This window comes from Phaethon aethereus (genome assembly GCF_964289735.1).
Source record: "Phaethon aethereus genome assembly, chromosome: 9".
In the NCBI taxonomy this organism is placed as follows: domain Eukaryota; kingdom Metazoa; phylum Chordata; class Aves; order Phaethontiformes; family Phaethontidae; genus Phaethon; species Phaethon aethereus.
The window spans coordinates 10,873,939-10,890,520 of record NC_138585.1 but is presented as its reverse complement, the minus strand read 5'-3'; the positions used below and the strand labels follow the sequence as shown (position 1 = coordinate 10,890,520).

Genomic DNA, 16,582 nt, shown 5'->3' with positions numbered 1-16,582 from the left:
GAAAGCCGTCAGACTGCCTTCCCCTGCCCCGCCCCGGGAAAGCCCCCCGCCCGCTACTCTCCGACGTGGCTGACCCAGGAGGCCGGCGCGGCCGAGCGGCAGGGAAGAAGGGCAAACCCACCGGGGGCCGCGGCCGAGCGGCAGGGAAGAAGGGCAAACCCACCGGGGGCCGCGGCCGGCGCGGCGAGACCGGAGGCGAGGCGCTACACCCCGCGTAGCGGGCCGCTCCGCCGCCGCCGGCCCAGCAGCCGCATCTCCCGGCGGCGGAGCGAGCCCAGAGGCCGGCCAGGGACGGAGGTCACCCCGCCGGCACCCGGGCCGCCCTCCCCCGCCCGGGCCGGCTGGAAGGACTGTGCCGAAGGCTCCCCCCGCCCGCACTCACAGGATGCCGGAGCAGGAGGTGCACACGAAGCTGCCCACCGTCATGTCGGTGTAGGTGGGGCCGCGCTGGTCGCAGTCGAAGCACTTGCGGTTGGGCGGGAGGCTGCTCATCTCCCGCAGCAGCTTCAGGTGCTTCTCCTCCTGCTTCCGCTTGGCGCTCGCGGCCATGGCCCCGCCGGCGAGGGGACGGCCCGGCACGGCGCCGGGCCCCGCTCACACCCCGACGGCAGCGGCGCTCCGGGGCCCGGCCGGCGGGAGAGGGAGCCGGGGCAGGGGGGGGACGGGGACGGAAGGGGAGGAAGGGGCGGGGAGGGCAGCCGGCACCCGCCGATGAACCGGGGCGGGAGCACAGCCGCCGCTCGCGCCGGCCGGCGGCACCGCGAGAGAGGGCGGGCAGGGGCGGGCCGAGGGCCGCGGCGCGGAGGAGGCCGGCGGCGGCGCCAGGCCCGGGGCGGCTGAATGACGAGCCCAGGCGGAACCTGCGCGACACCTTTATGAGATCAGACAAGGAGATGGCGGCGGAGCGGCGGAGCCGAACGCGCTCGCCGGCGGCAGCGCCCCCTCTCGCGCGGGAGGACGCACTCTCCTCCCGCCGCGACCACGGCCCGGGGGAGGTGCTGCGGGCGGGGCCGTGTCATCACCTGGCGTGACCCGGCGGGGCGGGGGGCTTGCTCTGAGGCGCGGGGGGAGATGCGACCCCGGAGAGAACGCGGCGGGGGCGGGGAGGGCAGGCCTGTAGGGTCTCAGTGGAAAAAATCTCAATAAAGTGCACGGTTCGCCTTCTCTGCGGGAGGAGGGGGTCGCCCCCCCGCGGTGTACTCGGGGTGGGCTGTTCCGCAGCGCTCTCCCCCCCCCCCCCCCCCTTCCACGGGCGAGCGCGCGCGCGGCGCTGCGGCCGCCGGTCTCCACAAGCCCCTCAGCCCCACGCGGCGAGGGCGGGCTCAGGCCAGCTGGGGGCCTCCATAAAATAGCGAGCGCCGGCCTCGCCTCCGCCCCAGCGTTCTCTGTGGCCCTCCGGATTGCCCCCGTCTCCCCAAAGCCTGAACCTTGGGTCACGGAGGCTCGGGAGAGCAGAGGCTGAGGCGAAGGTGGTGCTGTGGGAGGTTCCGCAGAGCCTCGCCAGACCTCCGGAGCTGGAGGCGTTCTCCAGAGGGGACTGCCAGGGTGTCGCAGCCGGCTGCGGTGTGGCTCCCAGGGACGGGCTGGTCGCTGTAGTGCTGCACAAGGGCTCAGAGAGAATTGTCGGTGGGGTTTTCACAAGGATCTGTGAGGAGAAGATTGTTACGGGGCTCTGTCTTTTGTGTCAGGGAGATGAAAAGCGCAGAGGTTCCCCCTTGGCAATTTGGCTGTCGGTGCCCGGCTGGACACTTTCCTCACCGGAGGAAAGAAAACAGAGCCGGCAGTCACGTCTCTCTGCTGATATCCTTGAGGAACCCTTGACTCTGGCTCCAACTCAAAGCTGCCGCTGATCTACAAAATACGAGTTTGTTCCTTACAAAGGTGCCTAAAGGCATGTTTTTCGAAAGAGCACGAAATACTTTTAAAGAAAAAAATATTCAATGTACTTCATAATTTAGTGATTTAATTTGCAAAACTGCCTGGCAACCCTATGTGTGATAAAAATCTTTTGAGGTTAAATGACTCCCAATGCCATGTATTTAGGGTCAAGTTTTGCACTTCTGACGTCAGTACGTATGTTAGCACTAGCTTTTGTAGGAGCAAGATCTGATCCGTGCTACTTTCCTCATAGTTTTAGTGAAAAAAATCTAAGACTAGGTGTTCAGCACCAGTACTCTGGCATTCCTCCTCAGATTTCTCTGGATGTGCTGATTTACATGAGCTGATCAACCAGTCCCAGAGTATAAAGCACTGAACTCAAATTTTTCTAACATGGATGGCAGGAGATGTTCGTAGTGAAAAATAAACATCACTAAATCATTAAATAATCACAAATGCTTAAATAGCATTCTTAAAAGTAAACATGAAATATGTCCAGTCTTATAAGGACCAAATTGTCACGGCTTCCTCTAATTTTTCACTTCTCTGAAATGCTGATATCCTTGCTATTGAGAAGGTTTCATTTTTTTTGCCTTCTACGAAAAACACGCTAACATTGGAGATTTGCCAATGACCTAAAGTAGATGACCTAAATCTAGGGGGAAAAAAAGTTTAAAGGTTAAAAAACGAGGGTTTTTTCCTGGAAAATACTTTGGAGAGCAATGACTGGCTACAACACCTGCGGTAGCAGAGAATTGCTACATACAGTCGGGTTTTGTTTCAGCAAGTCCAAGGTGCTTTGTAACTGAAGCGAGAACGACCAACTTCAATTGCTTGCGTTGCGGATGTGCTTACGTGAATACCTCATAGGAACAGTTGTTAATAAAAATGATACCGTTGTCATTGTCATTAACATGTGGAACTAAGCTCCCAGGGAAAATCCGAGTACCATTTAAGTCAATCGTGCAGTTCAATAGGAGTCTTTCGGATTTTGTATTACACTAGAGCAAGCTCTAATTTGTTTCATGAAGAAACAGTTCTGATGTTACTCATGGTCAGCACCAAGATGGGCTTGTGCTAGTAGATAAATGCTCTTTATTAACATGTAATTTGGTTTAGAAATCACTTTTTAAAACTACCAACTCTCTCCATTCCCTATCTTATAAAGCAGATTTACCCCAGGAAACTACATAATGAGACTTCAGAGGGTTGTGAGGATACACCCTTTTACAAATATCCATAAGCTCTGTGGGATTTGGATTCTTCTAGAGACTGTGAGCACATCTGCTCCAAATCTTGGGTTCCTCCAATCAAGCATCTATATCTGACCATCTTGTTTCCCATAGGAACCGGTACTTGAGAAATACACCTACCTACCTAGAAACGTATGCGTTACGCTGTTGACATGCATTAGTCCGAGAACTGGCTACATTAACCTCGAACCTGTTTCACCTCTCCACAAGCAATAATATAACTTGTGCTGCTCTTCTGCTCCCTCCTTTTCTATTTTTTGCTGCTGACAGCTAGCATTAATTTCCTCAAAGTAGGTGGCTTCTGTTTTCTTTGAATTACTAAGCAGAAAACCCCACAAATAATACATGTGAACAAAAACTCTACTCTTCAGCTTTACTCTTTGGGTTTCTTTTTGCTGATATATTTTTCTGTTTCTCTGTCCTAGGACCTGAATTTCCTTTCTTATATCTTCTCCGTCCAAATTTGTTCTTCATTCTCCCCTCCTAATGACCGGACTTTTGTGGTTGGAAATATCCTGGCCAGCTGTTTATTCCAAAAGTGCTTAATCCCTGCTGCACCTGCTATAGCTTTTAACATTAAAATTAATTTCTTAACAAGAGGCAAAACAATGATTTCTTATGCTTGCAACATTTCTCTTTACATAAAAAATAGAACTTAAAAGTTAGCCCAGTAATGTGTAATAATATCTGAAAGACATTGCTTCAGTAAGCCCTCAAATATGGGCTAATCGGGTATAAATTATAATATAGAAGCACATAATCTAGGGGACTTACTGTCAGGACCAAAAGAAACGAGACACTAAGAATGTACATTTGGGAGATGAATAAGACATTCTCCATTTGTCACTAGGTCAATAATATCCATTTTAAAGCAATTAACCCAGCAGACTAAGTGACGTGAAAATTATCGTGCTAAAAGACTAATGGGCTATTAAATCCATCTTGCTTCACTACTGATGGGCATACAAAATTAATCCTGGGATTAGGTATATCGGATCTGTGGTAAACTGCTATTGCAAAATTTGTATATGAAGGGTTTTCTGAAAATGCTAAGAAAGAACACGGCAAGTGGATCTGGCAGGAATGCTCACTGCTGTGCTCTGTTAAAGATTCAGTCAGCTGAGCATAAATTAGTGAGTCTGTGCCTGGCCTTATTTAAGCAGGAGCTTTTTGTTAATGAATAGATACATTTTAGTAAGAGATCAAAACAAGAGAAAGTCATAGTAATGTTTATATAAATCATTATTGATTGTTGACAGTTATTTAAATCTAAAAAATTTAACTGCAGGAAATGGTCAGACAAATATGATTGAATTACAAAACTGTTTTTAGTTGAAATGCTATTTCCCTTTGACATTTCCCACCCACGGCTCTGACATTAACATAGTAGAAAAGGTAACTGATCGGTAGCCCTGCCTTTACCGCAACAGCTGTTCGTAGGAAACGGACCTCACAATAAAGAGAAAGGCACAGCCACATCAGCTTGGGTTTTTTTTGTAACGCACAAGTTAGTGGTCTTTAATTTTTTTTTTTTTTTTTAAGATGCCATGTTTTATTAGTGTGACATACCCTCGATTCTTTTTGAGTACCGTAGGGTAGGAAGTAGTTTTCAGGCACCCCAGCAATGAAAATTTGAGATTCAAGGCAGAAGTGCTGGCTCTGAGGATGACATGGAGGAGTTTGAAGGTTTGGGGTGAGAAACACAAAAACAAGAGCTAGCAGAAGAGCGGGGAGTATCAAAAAGACCAAAAAGCATAGACAGAAAAAGCAATTCCTCTTCAGTCTCCTCCCTCAACAGTTTATGACCTACCTACTATACCTTTATTGACGGAAGAGCTTTTACAGTTTCCAGGTGAGGTAGACTGAAGCTGTGTAGAGCGAGGTACCAGGCTTTAACAGCAAGACACATCCTCTCCTTGCTGCAAAGTAAACTAGAATTTTCCTGTTAATCTAAACAAACCAGACAGCTTTTAAGAAGAGGACCATGAAGAAGTAGAATGCCTTTCCAAAGTTGACACAACAGATCAACATCAGAGGTGGTTAAAAAGCCTTAAGTATCTTTCCTTTTAGCTTGATGTTCTGCTTTTGGTGATAATTGCTAAGAGTGAAGGTTCCATTGTAAATGATAATTTAGATGAGCTTCTTGCAGTAGTTAATTTTTCTAAATTGTTTGAATGGAACATTCGAATTGAAATTAATCAAATCAGTGACATCCTATAGTGGTGTTAAAAATATGGTTCCTTTTGTCTGAATTAAATCTATTACCTTGTAGTTCAGTTGCATCTACTTAAAGTTTTTCAATAGGAAGGACTGAGATTTCCTGAATGGACTCCCATGTAGCACAAGTTATCCAGTACACCTACTTCAACTTTTCAGGTTAACTGAACTATTAACATCTCTCATGGAAATATTCTCCTTAGGCTTTCTTCATCTTCTACTTTTGTTTTCTTCTCGTAAAACTAAAAAAAAGAGTATATCCATTGATAAGATAAATAAACCCTGTTATTGAATTTTAGCTGTTTAGAAAGTTGTTCAGAAGAGTGAGCAGCTTCTGTGTTACTTAAAATGTGTTTACAGTAGTTAACTAAACACTGAGCTCTCCTGGCTGGACAGGAAATACGTGGGGACCTTGCGAGCCTGTCTTGCCTAAGATTACGATTGTTTTACTGCCTTAAGATGTACAAGTTCCTTCAGGCACCGTGCTCAGTGAAGAACAGATTTTATTTTTTCTCAGTGGGGGATTTTTGAGTGCAGGATTGTCCCAGCTCATAGTGTAATCCAGTCCAGTTCCAGCAGGAGGCTTTCATACCCAGGCAGGACATTTCAGCAGATTTGACTTGTTCCAAAGCTACAGGAATTTTTCATTTTTTTAATTTTAGTGAGAAACTTTGATAGCTGAGGAGGTGTTATTCTCTTCCTGCTTTCTAGCTTGGTCAGTGATGTTGAAAGGTTATGAATATTTCAACCTTGCCTCTTTATTTGACACAGCTCTTGAATTTCCATCATGCCTTAAGTGTACAAGATCATATTCCAGTTTGTAATCACAGACTAGGTAGTGGAAAGAACATGCCTATATACAGTTGCAGTGAAGGCAAAACTTCTGTCATAGGAATATCTTGTACGTGAGGTGAATGTGTTTTAAATTTCATCTTTGCAGTACCTTTATTTTTAGGGTATGTGCCAATGTTTCTGTTACTGATTTTGATTTGTGTTGGTTTATCATTATTCTGTAAGATCATGCAGTTGAATGATGCTTTATAGACCGTACCACAAATCACAGGACTTTTTGTAAAATGATTATTTCATGCATCCTTTCAGTGGAACACGCCAGAGGAGAGTGGAACCTTTCAAACTGAAAAGGGACTACATTCATATTCGATCCTATAAAGAGCCATAGACATTTCCCGTGGGAATGTTAGCAATACACAAGGCAGCCTAGAGCCTATAGGTAGGAGAGAGAGCTTGTGGAACTGATACGAACAGAGCGAGAAGGAAGCAAACGAACGACCTTAGGCAACGAAGAGCTGAAAGGCAGACCTCGATGGTGGAAAGACAGTTTAACTGTGTCTAACTTTTGGTTCTAAATTAGAAGAGGGAGAGACAGAATTTAAATAGATATCTAAACCACCAACAATTTCTGTAGTATTTGCCTACATAAAGTACTAAACCAGGAGCTCTCCCAGCGCTCTGAACAGGAACAACTTAATTTTCACATTAAAGCTTGTATAACATAACTTATTTCTTGGCCTATGAATGAGATTTGTATTTAAAGCCTAGCGTATTTTCAAGTTCAATTCTTCCTTTTCCACTTGATGACGAACATTTCCTGCCTGTTTTCTGTAACACTCCCATGGGAATGAAGAGAGGCCTTTGTTTCTGTCCACTAATGAATCTGAATTATTGATTAGTCAGTCTAATTTGTGGAAACTACTATCAGCTAGTGCTGTCTTAGAACTGCCTTAGATTTGGCAAAAAGAATTACAGGCTATTTGACAAGCATCTTCAGTGAGGGAAACACAGTGTCGAAATAGGAGAAGCAATATTCTCAACCAGTGTTCTTCTATTTGCCCATGCTTTACAAAACTCACATATTCTCCTTCAGACTTCCCTAAAAGATTAATTCTTTTAATAAACATCCTTTCAAGGCTGATTTGGGGAACACTGGAGTAGAATTAACTGTTCTGAGCAGGCATCCGTTAGCGTTCGTGGTAATCCTGAAGCAGTGTTTACACAGAGAATTACTGTGGAATCTACACACAGAAAACAGGTCCAAAACTTTCTACGTCAACCTGAATATATAAAGAATGAAAAAGGTCAAAAAGGAAGAAAAAAACGGGCTGAGTCTAAAATGCCAAGAAAAGCCACGAAATGCCTATTGTGCGCTCCGTTACCTGAAACACTGAGATGGTAAATCAGTGACTCCAACGCAGTGTTTGACTCTTGCCTGATAAAGAGTTTTGTACACTGCAGTGAACACATCAATGAACATAGCAGGTATCAGCATAACTAAAAACCATGGAAACAGCCATTTGGGTTTGAAGTGGCATGAAAAAGAACAGTATCTTAGCGTAAAGCAATGGGGATGGACGTAACAAAATAGGGAAATTTGAGAAATAGAGCTTTCAAGTGTCAGACGTTCAAATAGAAGAATAAAGACAACAAACTATGTAATGTGAATGTGGGAAAATGAAGTTCTTCAGCCACCCCATTTCTGAAAGAAAATATTTTAGAAGTGGACTGCAAAAGGAAACCTGATCCTTTAAATTTAGGGCAATGTTTCTCATTACTGTATTTTTAAAGTCTGAGAGAGTGAAAAATCATCAAGATTTTTCCCATGAATCCCTGAGAATTTGTCTTGTCCAAACTGCAGTTCCATTATTCAAGGAGGAGAGAAGGACTTTATGACTGGCAGTACTAACAGGTTAAAAGTAAAAGCACTGACGAGATGCACAACAAAGAAAGAATCCCCAGGGGAATGTAGCACAGGCTAGTTGCAATGGATAGATACGGATAATCCCTGGTAGCTGCAAATATCCTCTTAAGGGAGGTTTCTGCAGGAGAAACCTAATCTCAATCCATACATAGGAAAAGTACTGCTAAAACTAGTAATATTTTAGCACTTTCTCTCCATGTCATCTAGCTTGGAAGTAGAAGGACAAACCCTCAAATTGTTGTGTAGAATAATTCATTTAACAAGAAAAGTAAATCCCCTGACACTAAGGCTTCTTGTACATCCTGCTGTACTGCAAGATCACCTGCCGTTTCTTGCCTTGAACTGACCGTTTTCAACGTTGCAAGCCATAGCTGTAGATACAAACTGCTTAAAAAAATTAAGATTTCTTTCAAGAATGCATTCTCTGGATAAGTGGCAGTGACGGGCACGTCTCTGTGAAACGGCGTGTGTGAATTTCAATTGAGAATGCAGATTTTGAAAGTGTTTGCCAATTAGAAAAACTCTTTGTTAGCCAAGAGGAGAAAGAGAAAATGCCTACCAGCACATGACTTAACCAAAATGACTTGGCATGAGAAAGAAGCTTTTTTCATGACATGACAGGAATATTTAATATATACTGCTTACACGCTTAAATAAATTACATTTTAAAAACAAACAAACAACACAACAAAACCCAGAAACAAATTAACAATTAAGGCATGGTGGGCATAGTGTTAGTAATATTCTACATACTATGTTTTGTGAACTGGAAAAGAGTAAGCGTTCAAAGGATTATCGCAGCCTGACAAGAACAAAACCTTTTTTTTTTGGTTTGGTTTTTCAGTTTGGTTGGTGGACAAGGGAGTTAATGGACAAGAATTAGTAAATACTCTGAAACAGTACAATGAATAAAAAATTAGGGATAATTTCCACCCTGGGGAATTTGAGAAATACAGTCCCCCCCACCCCCCCAGGCAAGAGATTTTTAAATAAATGAAAAAAAAAAAAATTAACAAATAAAAAAAAAAAAATCTAAAACAAGCTCCTCCAGAGTACCATGGGTGAGGAAAATAGGCAGGGAAAAGGAACCTGACAGTTCATAAATCATCACACATACAGAAACAAAAGCATTACAGAAACTGTTAGGTAAGCCTAGTGTTTCTTACAACTTAGGGCTTTAACCAAGTCTCCTGTAATTGTTAGAGTTTGTGACATGCTTAGTATAATTCCTTAGAGCTCTCTAAGTTTACCCTGACTTTCCTAAATTAGCTAGATCCACGTTATGGATACACAGGGGCTTTGCATCCAGCTCTTCCTCTCGCGGGGTCGTTTCAGACCTCAGAACTTTACTACTTAAGGCCGCTTTTCTGCTTTTTCAGCTCCAATGTATTCACAGCCAGCTTATAAACATTGCTCTGATGCCAGAACTACCCTTCAGCTCATTTTTCCCTCCCCGCACGTACCTTTGCGCACACAGATAACTGCCCATCTGACACCGGCACACGTGCAGGCGAGAGATACAAGAGGCGTGTGCCCGGCCGTGCCGATCAGCTACCAGCTGCGTCCAGCGCGGCGCGGCTGGCTCTAGGCGCAGACCACAACTTGGGTAATTCAGAATTAGGATTACGAGTGCCATCATTTAAAAAGAAAACAATTTAAGCAAAGTAATGATTAACAGAGAAAGGTTTCATAGTAATTAATGAAAGTTTCCATCGTTACTGACCTAGACATCTGCCAGGGTGAACTCTTATTTTATACGCCAACGTCATTGATGGGCATCGCTGTACAAACCCACTTGCCAAACGGTTTAATTCTTTCTATTTCATCCTCATTATAAACGGAGCACCTAACAGTCAATGAATTTTCAGAGTATTGTCCACAATCTCATCTTCGCTCTGAAGTACATGTGTTTTCTCTCTTCGCTAGAGCCTCTTAGCACCGCGGGGCAAGTGGCCACGATTGCCCCCGGCCCTCTCTCCAGCCAGTTTCGCCCTCTTATGAAATGAAATCAAAATAACTGTCTGTCAACACAAACTCTTTGGAATGACATCTTCATGTAAAGAGGATGTATTGTTATCCTTCAAAAACAGAAATTATGTTGAAGTATGAAAAGCATTCATTGCAGGTTTCAAAAAAAATCTGCTAAGAGTCAGATGATCCAGCAGTGGATTCTGTCACTAACCCGAGCAAATCCTTTCTGCAATCGAGGGAATTTTTCTGTAGAGGAGAGTTTTGAAGCTTATTCCAAATTTTTTACCATCATCATCATCATCATTTAGTCCCTGATGTTTTTGGTTACTAGGAAATGATGACTATAGTACTGCAGTCAAGAAAAAATGTTCAAACTTGCAATTTTCAAATTGCCCGCTATTATCTCTCATGGGGTAACGAGATCAACCAAATTCAATCTGATCCATGATCATCTCCTAAACACTTGATTTTACAGCCAAGCTTGCAGTGGGCAGTTGAAACACCCAATTAAGAACTGACAAATTCAACAAGAATCTTTCAAAGAAATAAACCATGAAATAAGTTACCTACCTCTGAAACCTGGGAACGATCAACAGTTTTGCTACCAGTCTAGATTTCCATGAGCTTCAGCAGCCTGCCTGCTGTTCATGTGGCACACAGGAATCAAGGAAATTATCACAAACGGCACTTTGACATCATGCCTGAAGTCACAGGACACTGAGTGTCGATGCCGGTTCCCAGCAGCAGGGAGAAAAATATCCAACTTCAAGGACCTTGAAGTGAAACTATATGGGTATGTGCATCTAGGGTAGGTTCATCCTAAAGTAATAAAAGCAGCAATAGAAGCAATAATGAATTGCCACGTGGGGATCTGCTAAATGCCAATATGAATGTCATCATCTTATTTTTTTTTTTTCCCTCCAACATGCTGTCTCATTGCCTGGTGGATACAGGTTGTTAAACATTCCTGCCTGATTGAAAACATGCTGAAATTGCATCACATGATATTTGAGAGAGAAATGAAATATTTAACATGTATTTCTACTGCAAAAGAAACATAAAAGCAAAACTGAACTGTACTCTGATATTATAAACAGAAAATTATATGTAAATCGTTCCAATCTAAAATCATTACCCCCCTAGTGGCGAAAGCCCCATCAAATTATAAAAGTAGCTCTACTAAACTCATTGCCGCAGTCATGACTTGATGGAGGATGTCGGCGTGACAGAATAAGCAACCTTCCGATACACACTTTTAGGTTGGGCAACCATTTCTTTCTGATGGACTATTAAAAAAAAAAAGTTATTTTGTAAATGTTTTCAGTTCCTATAATTTGAAATTAAAGAGAGTAATTTTCACTAGCATTCCACTAGCATTCAACAAATGAAGACATTTTCTCTCTGAACTCTTTTCCTCCCTAAACATTCTCTGACATTGGAATTATTTCTACAAATCATTTTGTTACATTATCATCCTAAGCACTGATTATTTTGCCCATAACTTAGAGGACGAAGCTGTGCCTCCTAGTTCTTTCTATTGAAACGATCATTACAGTAACTGAATTTCTTTATTGGACCAAGCCAGAACTTTTAGACAAATTGTTGTCCTCTGGTGGGGCAAGTGTTTGCCCCTGGTTAATCCTCTGCTCTTCCAGGACTAATTCTGTAACACTTCCTCAGTGTCATTAGTATTTTCATAATTACATAGGGCTGCGTCCATGAAGGAGATACTCCACAAGAACAGATTGCAGAGTGGTATCTTTGAACTCGTTACTCTGGATTTTCTCTCACAGGTTTAGGTCTGATGTAGGAGAGTGGTGCTCCACCATTGTGCTTCCTTCAGCCTCAAGGAACACGTAATGATTTTTCCTTCAGCTAGGCTTAATTATTTGTTTGATCTGGCAATATCCCCTGCAATACCAAAATCTGGAGATGTCCGCGCAAAGCTGTCAGCTCAACGTGGCAGTGGGTCTATTATCACTTACTCCGCAGTACATAAATGGTGGCACCATTCTTTAGAAGTGGTCAAATACGCGAGAGCAGAACATGTGAAAAGTTCCAAACCTAGACCTTCAGAAACTGACCTCCCACAGCAGTCAAAAGTGTTTCTTTTCTCACTTCTAAAAGGTGGAAAAATTGCCAGCGGCACTTTTTCCCCCACCACCTAAGTACTAGCGCCAGGCTACAGAAAGAGGCAAATACACTGTCATTGACGAGCCAAAGATTTGATTCAGTATTCATCTGAATTTGTGTGGATCGTGAAACTATAGAATCTGTTGCCAGAAGCGAAGGACTATAGCCAACTATTGTCTCTCTCTACTGAAACCGCCTGCATTAAATAGTGCTTAAAAGTTTCTCTGAAGTTGGATATCAAAACAGTGTTTCAGAACTTTTTTTTTTAAAGTATGTGTGTCTCCAAGAGTTAGACATGCTACATGAAAATGGGCCAAGTCATTTGAATGACTATTGAGAATACCATTTTTTAATGGACACACCTACCTATTGATGTGATTAATTTTGGTTGTCTGTATAAAGGAGCAAAATGCAGTACTTTAAACCAAAACAATGCCTCCAGGACAAAGAATATTAAACTACAAATGTCAAGTAATTATTAATCTAAAATATGTTACTCAAGTTATCATAAAAACAAATGTTGCTCTGATTTATAGAAGCAGCCCAGTCTAATTAAGGGAAAACATAGGACAGCAGAGCTGTTGAGATGCCCTGTGAGGGGGAACTCTCAAGCATGTCTGAAACTCGATGAAATTTTCATCTCATTGGAATTAAATGCAAAATTCTCACAACGTCAATAAAATCAAGACTTCTGACGAGGAGCACTGGTACAAGAACAAGTGAGCACAACTGGCAATGAACACTTACAGAGGTAAAGCATGACTTTTAATTTCCATACCAGAACAGTGAGGTTCTATAATTGTCCCCAGCTGGAGCAATAGGAGCAAAGGATGTAATTCTTCTAAAATGGAGTTCAATCTGTTTAGGAACAGGCGCATATGACATCACTGTGATGGTGATGGATTGTCTTGACGATCGAGGAGGTCCCCAAGAGTCGTACAACACCTGCACTGTGGTAATTCAGGTAACATATTTGAACACAAAACTGGAAGTTCACAAGCATAGTCACAAAGCGTAACTGCCACAGACTGGCAGAAACATGGTACGCGTCACACAAAAACAGAAAGGGATGATAATGTTTACTTTCTCCCTAGAGCTACCTTTTTCCCCAAGACCAGCCCCAGCTTTCCGGTGCACCGTGAAGAGCTGCGTCACAGCATGCCCCGTGATGTACAGAATCACTGACAGCCGTCAACGCTCGCATTCTGTCACACGGATCAACTCTGTTTCCACTCTGCAACTCTGCACGACGACAGGGGCTATTTACTGACCAGCGGGTCACCATTTTATCAACAGTTTCTCAGACAAGCCGCAAGGGTAAACACACAAAACTACTGCCATTAGATCAGTGCAATCAATCTGAAAAGATGAAAACAATCTGGCCATAGATGTTTCTTTCTCTACACTAAATGCATCTCTGTGTTAAACTTCAAAGCTCAGTTGTAGGAGAAACCAACTTAGAGCCTGTTTAACGTTTACCATGGCACTCGGTGAGGTTAAGGACAAGAAAAAGTAGGGCTCTTCTAACGTTTCTGTGCTGCATCATCCTCCTCCCCCTGCCCTGCAAAAAAGAATGACAACAAATCTTTTGATGTTTTGAATTCTTTATGGATTTTTATAGCAACATAACAGCGGAGCAGTTTATTTAAATTTTCATTTATCATAAAACCCAAAAGAGTTTGGTATAAGAATTACAATAGAAGTTTTAACTTTTCACCGGCGATTTCAAACTCCAAATTAACAGAGAGATAACTGTAAAGTGATTGTATTTTAATCTCCTGCCTTTAAGTCACAGCAACAGTAAACACAAGAATTATTCCAGGACTTTTTTTTTTTTTAAAAGAGAAAATTACAGTAAAATATCTGGTTATTGTAACCAGAAGAAGCTGCAGCTGAAAGCAAGGAGATGATACAGAGCGTTCAGTCACGTTACTGAACGGTTTAACACACTGGAGCAAAAGCTCATACTGAGAACAGAAGTAACTTAATAAAAGTGCATGAAAGCATATTAAGAAGTTTTCCTCCTAATTACTTAGCTGGGACAAATACAGTAGAACATCTCTTACCTTTCTCAAAATAAAATCATTTTTCAAACACTTTCAAGAGAAAGACAAAGGATCTAGATGACAGAAACAGAGTAATCCAAGACTATTCACACATTGAGTATATTTAACATTTGGAGTAAAACCAAGTCTAGACCCAAATCAACAGCAAAACTGCCATTGCTTTCACTGGATTAACGACTAATGGTCCATTTTTTTCATAATTCAACTTATAGCTATGTCTAAGCACATTAGCATATTCATGCAAATTAATACAAAGATCAGGAAGGAAAAGAAAGCTAAAAGAAGGGTTAGTATATAGTACTGTACTTTTGTCAAAACTCGGCTGTTAGTACACGCATGACAACGCGTTTTAAGTTAGTGCAGAAATACTATTATTTGTGTTCTGGTTTACCAACTATAATTTTCACTTAACAAAAAAATCTTGGATTATGAGATAGGTTTGAATGAGTTAAAGGAAGGATAAATGCAAATACAGTAACAGAAATGCCTGCATCAGGTAAGGTTAAAATTTAGCATACAGAAAAGCATAATCAAAGTTGACTCCTGAGATGATGTGAACTGCTTCCAAAATTCCATAAATGCTAAAGAACATATCCTTTTCTACTGTTAAGTGGGTTTACAAATATAATATTCGTAACAATCAGTGAATTGCTCAATGGGTTTCAAGAGTAAACTGTCCTGATTCCTTTCTGTCAGTCAATTATTGACACGCTGGTTGATCTATGGCCTTCTCAGAAAGATAAATAAAATGTGATTTAAGAAAGGAACCACCACCAGGAGATGTAAACGCACCTGTATGCAGCACCTGGGTCAGAACCAATGCAAGTAGCTTACAAAGTACTTTTCAGACAACAAAACTATCATGGAATTTCACAAACACTGTTTCTAGTAGAAGAAAAGCTGCACTTTCACCAGACTTTGTAGAGACCAGTTTCTGTAAATCTAACCAATCTTTTGCCACTTAGATACTGCTTGTGACTACTGGGGGGAAAAAAAGTTATTAATCTGAAGTATGTAAATTATGCCACTACTACCATGGTAAACCCTTAAATATATGCTTGAATACCAGAAATTAAAGCAGATGCGATATAAAATGCTTTTCTGACTTTTGGAAGCTTGAAAATAGGACATGTTTTCTTATTAAAACACCTTTTCCACTCACTCTATGAAAATCCAGTCCTTTCTTTCTGTGTCGCCCTCTTTCCATTTGAGCTCCAGACATTCCATACATGTATGACACAATAAATTGATTTATCTTGCATTACTCAGCTTTTTTTCCAGCACACTGTTCAGTAATCCGCTGCTCCTAGGCCTTACGCCCATATTGCAAACTGTGAAGCCATAGTAAGCAGATCTTAAATACTCTTTTAAGGTAAACTGCCAGAAAATTGCTTTTTTTCTCTCTGTCGAAATACATAAATAGGTATATAAAAAATGTAGGTAGATCGAACTTCGGATGTAAAAAACCCCCACCTTCACTATTGTCCTTTTAAAATAGGTAAAGGTAAGAGAAATACCTCATCTGGAAAATAAAAATAGCATGAGCAATTTCTATCCTCTTTTCAGGTTTTGCTATTATTCCCCTGGAATATAGTGACCTTGTTGGCTTTGCTTATATAAGCGAGCATAGATTACCTAGCTGGAATTTTTCACTTAAGACAAGAAGTTTTATGCATATTTTATGGTAGACTGATCTTTCTGCCCTCCTCTTTATACTCAAGCTTTCACACATGTAATTTCGCATGCCAGAATGCAGAAGGTTTCGCTGCTGTGTAGCCCCATGCGCGTTTTACACACGCCTAAGATACAGCTCACACCAAATACTGAAGACACACACGGATTGCAGACAACCAGTTCTTTTGCTTGAAAACACTAATAAATCTGTTTCCAATGAGTAGACTGGAGTCAGATCTCATTCTCACAGCAGGGAACACACCACCTGTGAATGAACCACAGACCTGCTCAGCAGCCACGACTGCAGCCTGGGACCTTTCGCTGAGTGTCCATCACGTAAATCCATCCCGGGGGCCTAAGGCAATGAATGCGTGTTCTTAGGGTCGGTAACGTCAAAGCCGTCTGATGTTACTTTTTTTTTTCCAATTAATGAAGACACATTTACCTGTTGCCTTTTTAAAACCAGTGCTCACAATGGGATAAGGCAGGAAACACTTTAACCACTGTCCTACATTCAGCTTCTTCCTTTGAGGACTCAGTCTCAGTTCGTAACAGACTCTCACTCCATTTTAAAGGAAACAATTCCAAGAGTCACAGTCCTCACGCATCCACTGTCGTCTGGTACACGTACCGATTTTCTATGACATTTAATAGGAAGATCATGCAGGTACCCG

General features: G+C 42.2%; 1 protein-coding gene across 4 annotated transcripts in view; it reads right to left on the bottom strand.

The window, feature by feature from the left end:
• The window catches only part of AGFG1 (ArfGAP with FG repeats 1), a gene marked incomplete at its 5' end in the record, with an annotated part of 36,748 nt that extends 36,199 nt beyond the window's left edge, over nt 1–549 (bottom strand). For all 4 annotated transcript variants that reach the window (XM_082003493.1, XM_082003494.1, XM_082003495.1 and 1 more), the window contains one exon: nt 383–549. In XM_082003493.1, coding sequence (XP_081859619.1) covers nt 383–549 — 167 coding nt within the window. The remainder of the gene's footprint in view (nt 1–382) is intronic.
• Nucleotides 550–16,582: the final 16,033 nt, after the last annotated feature.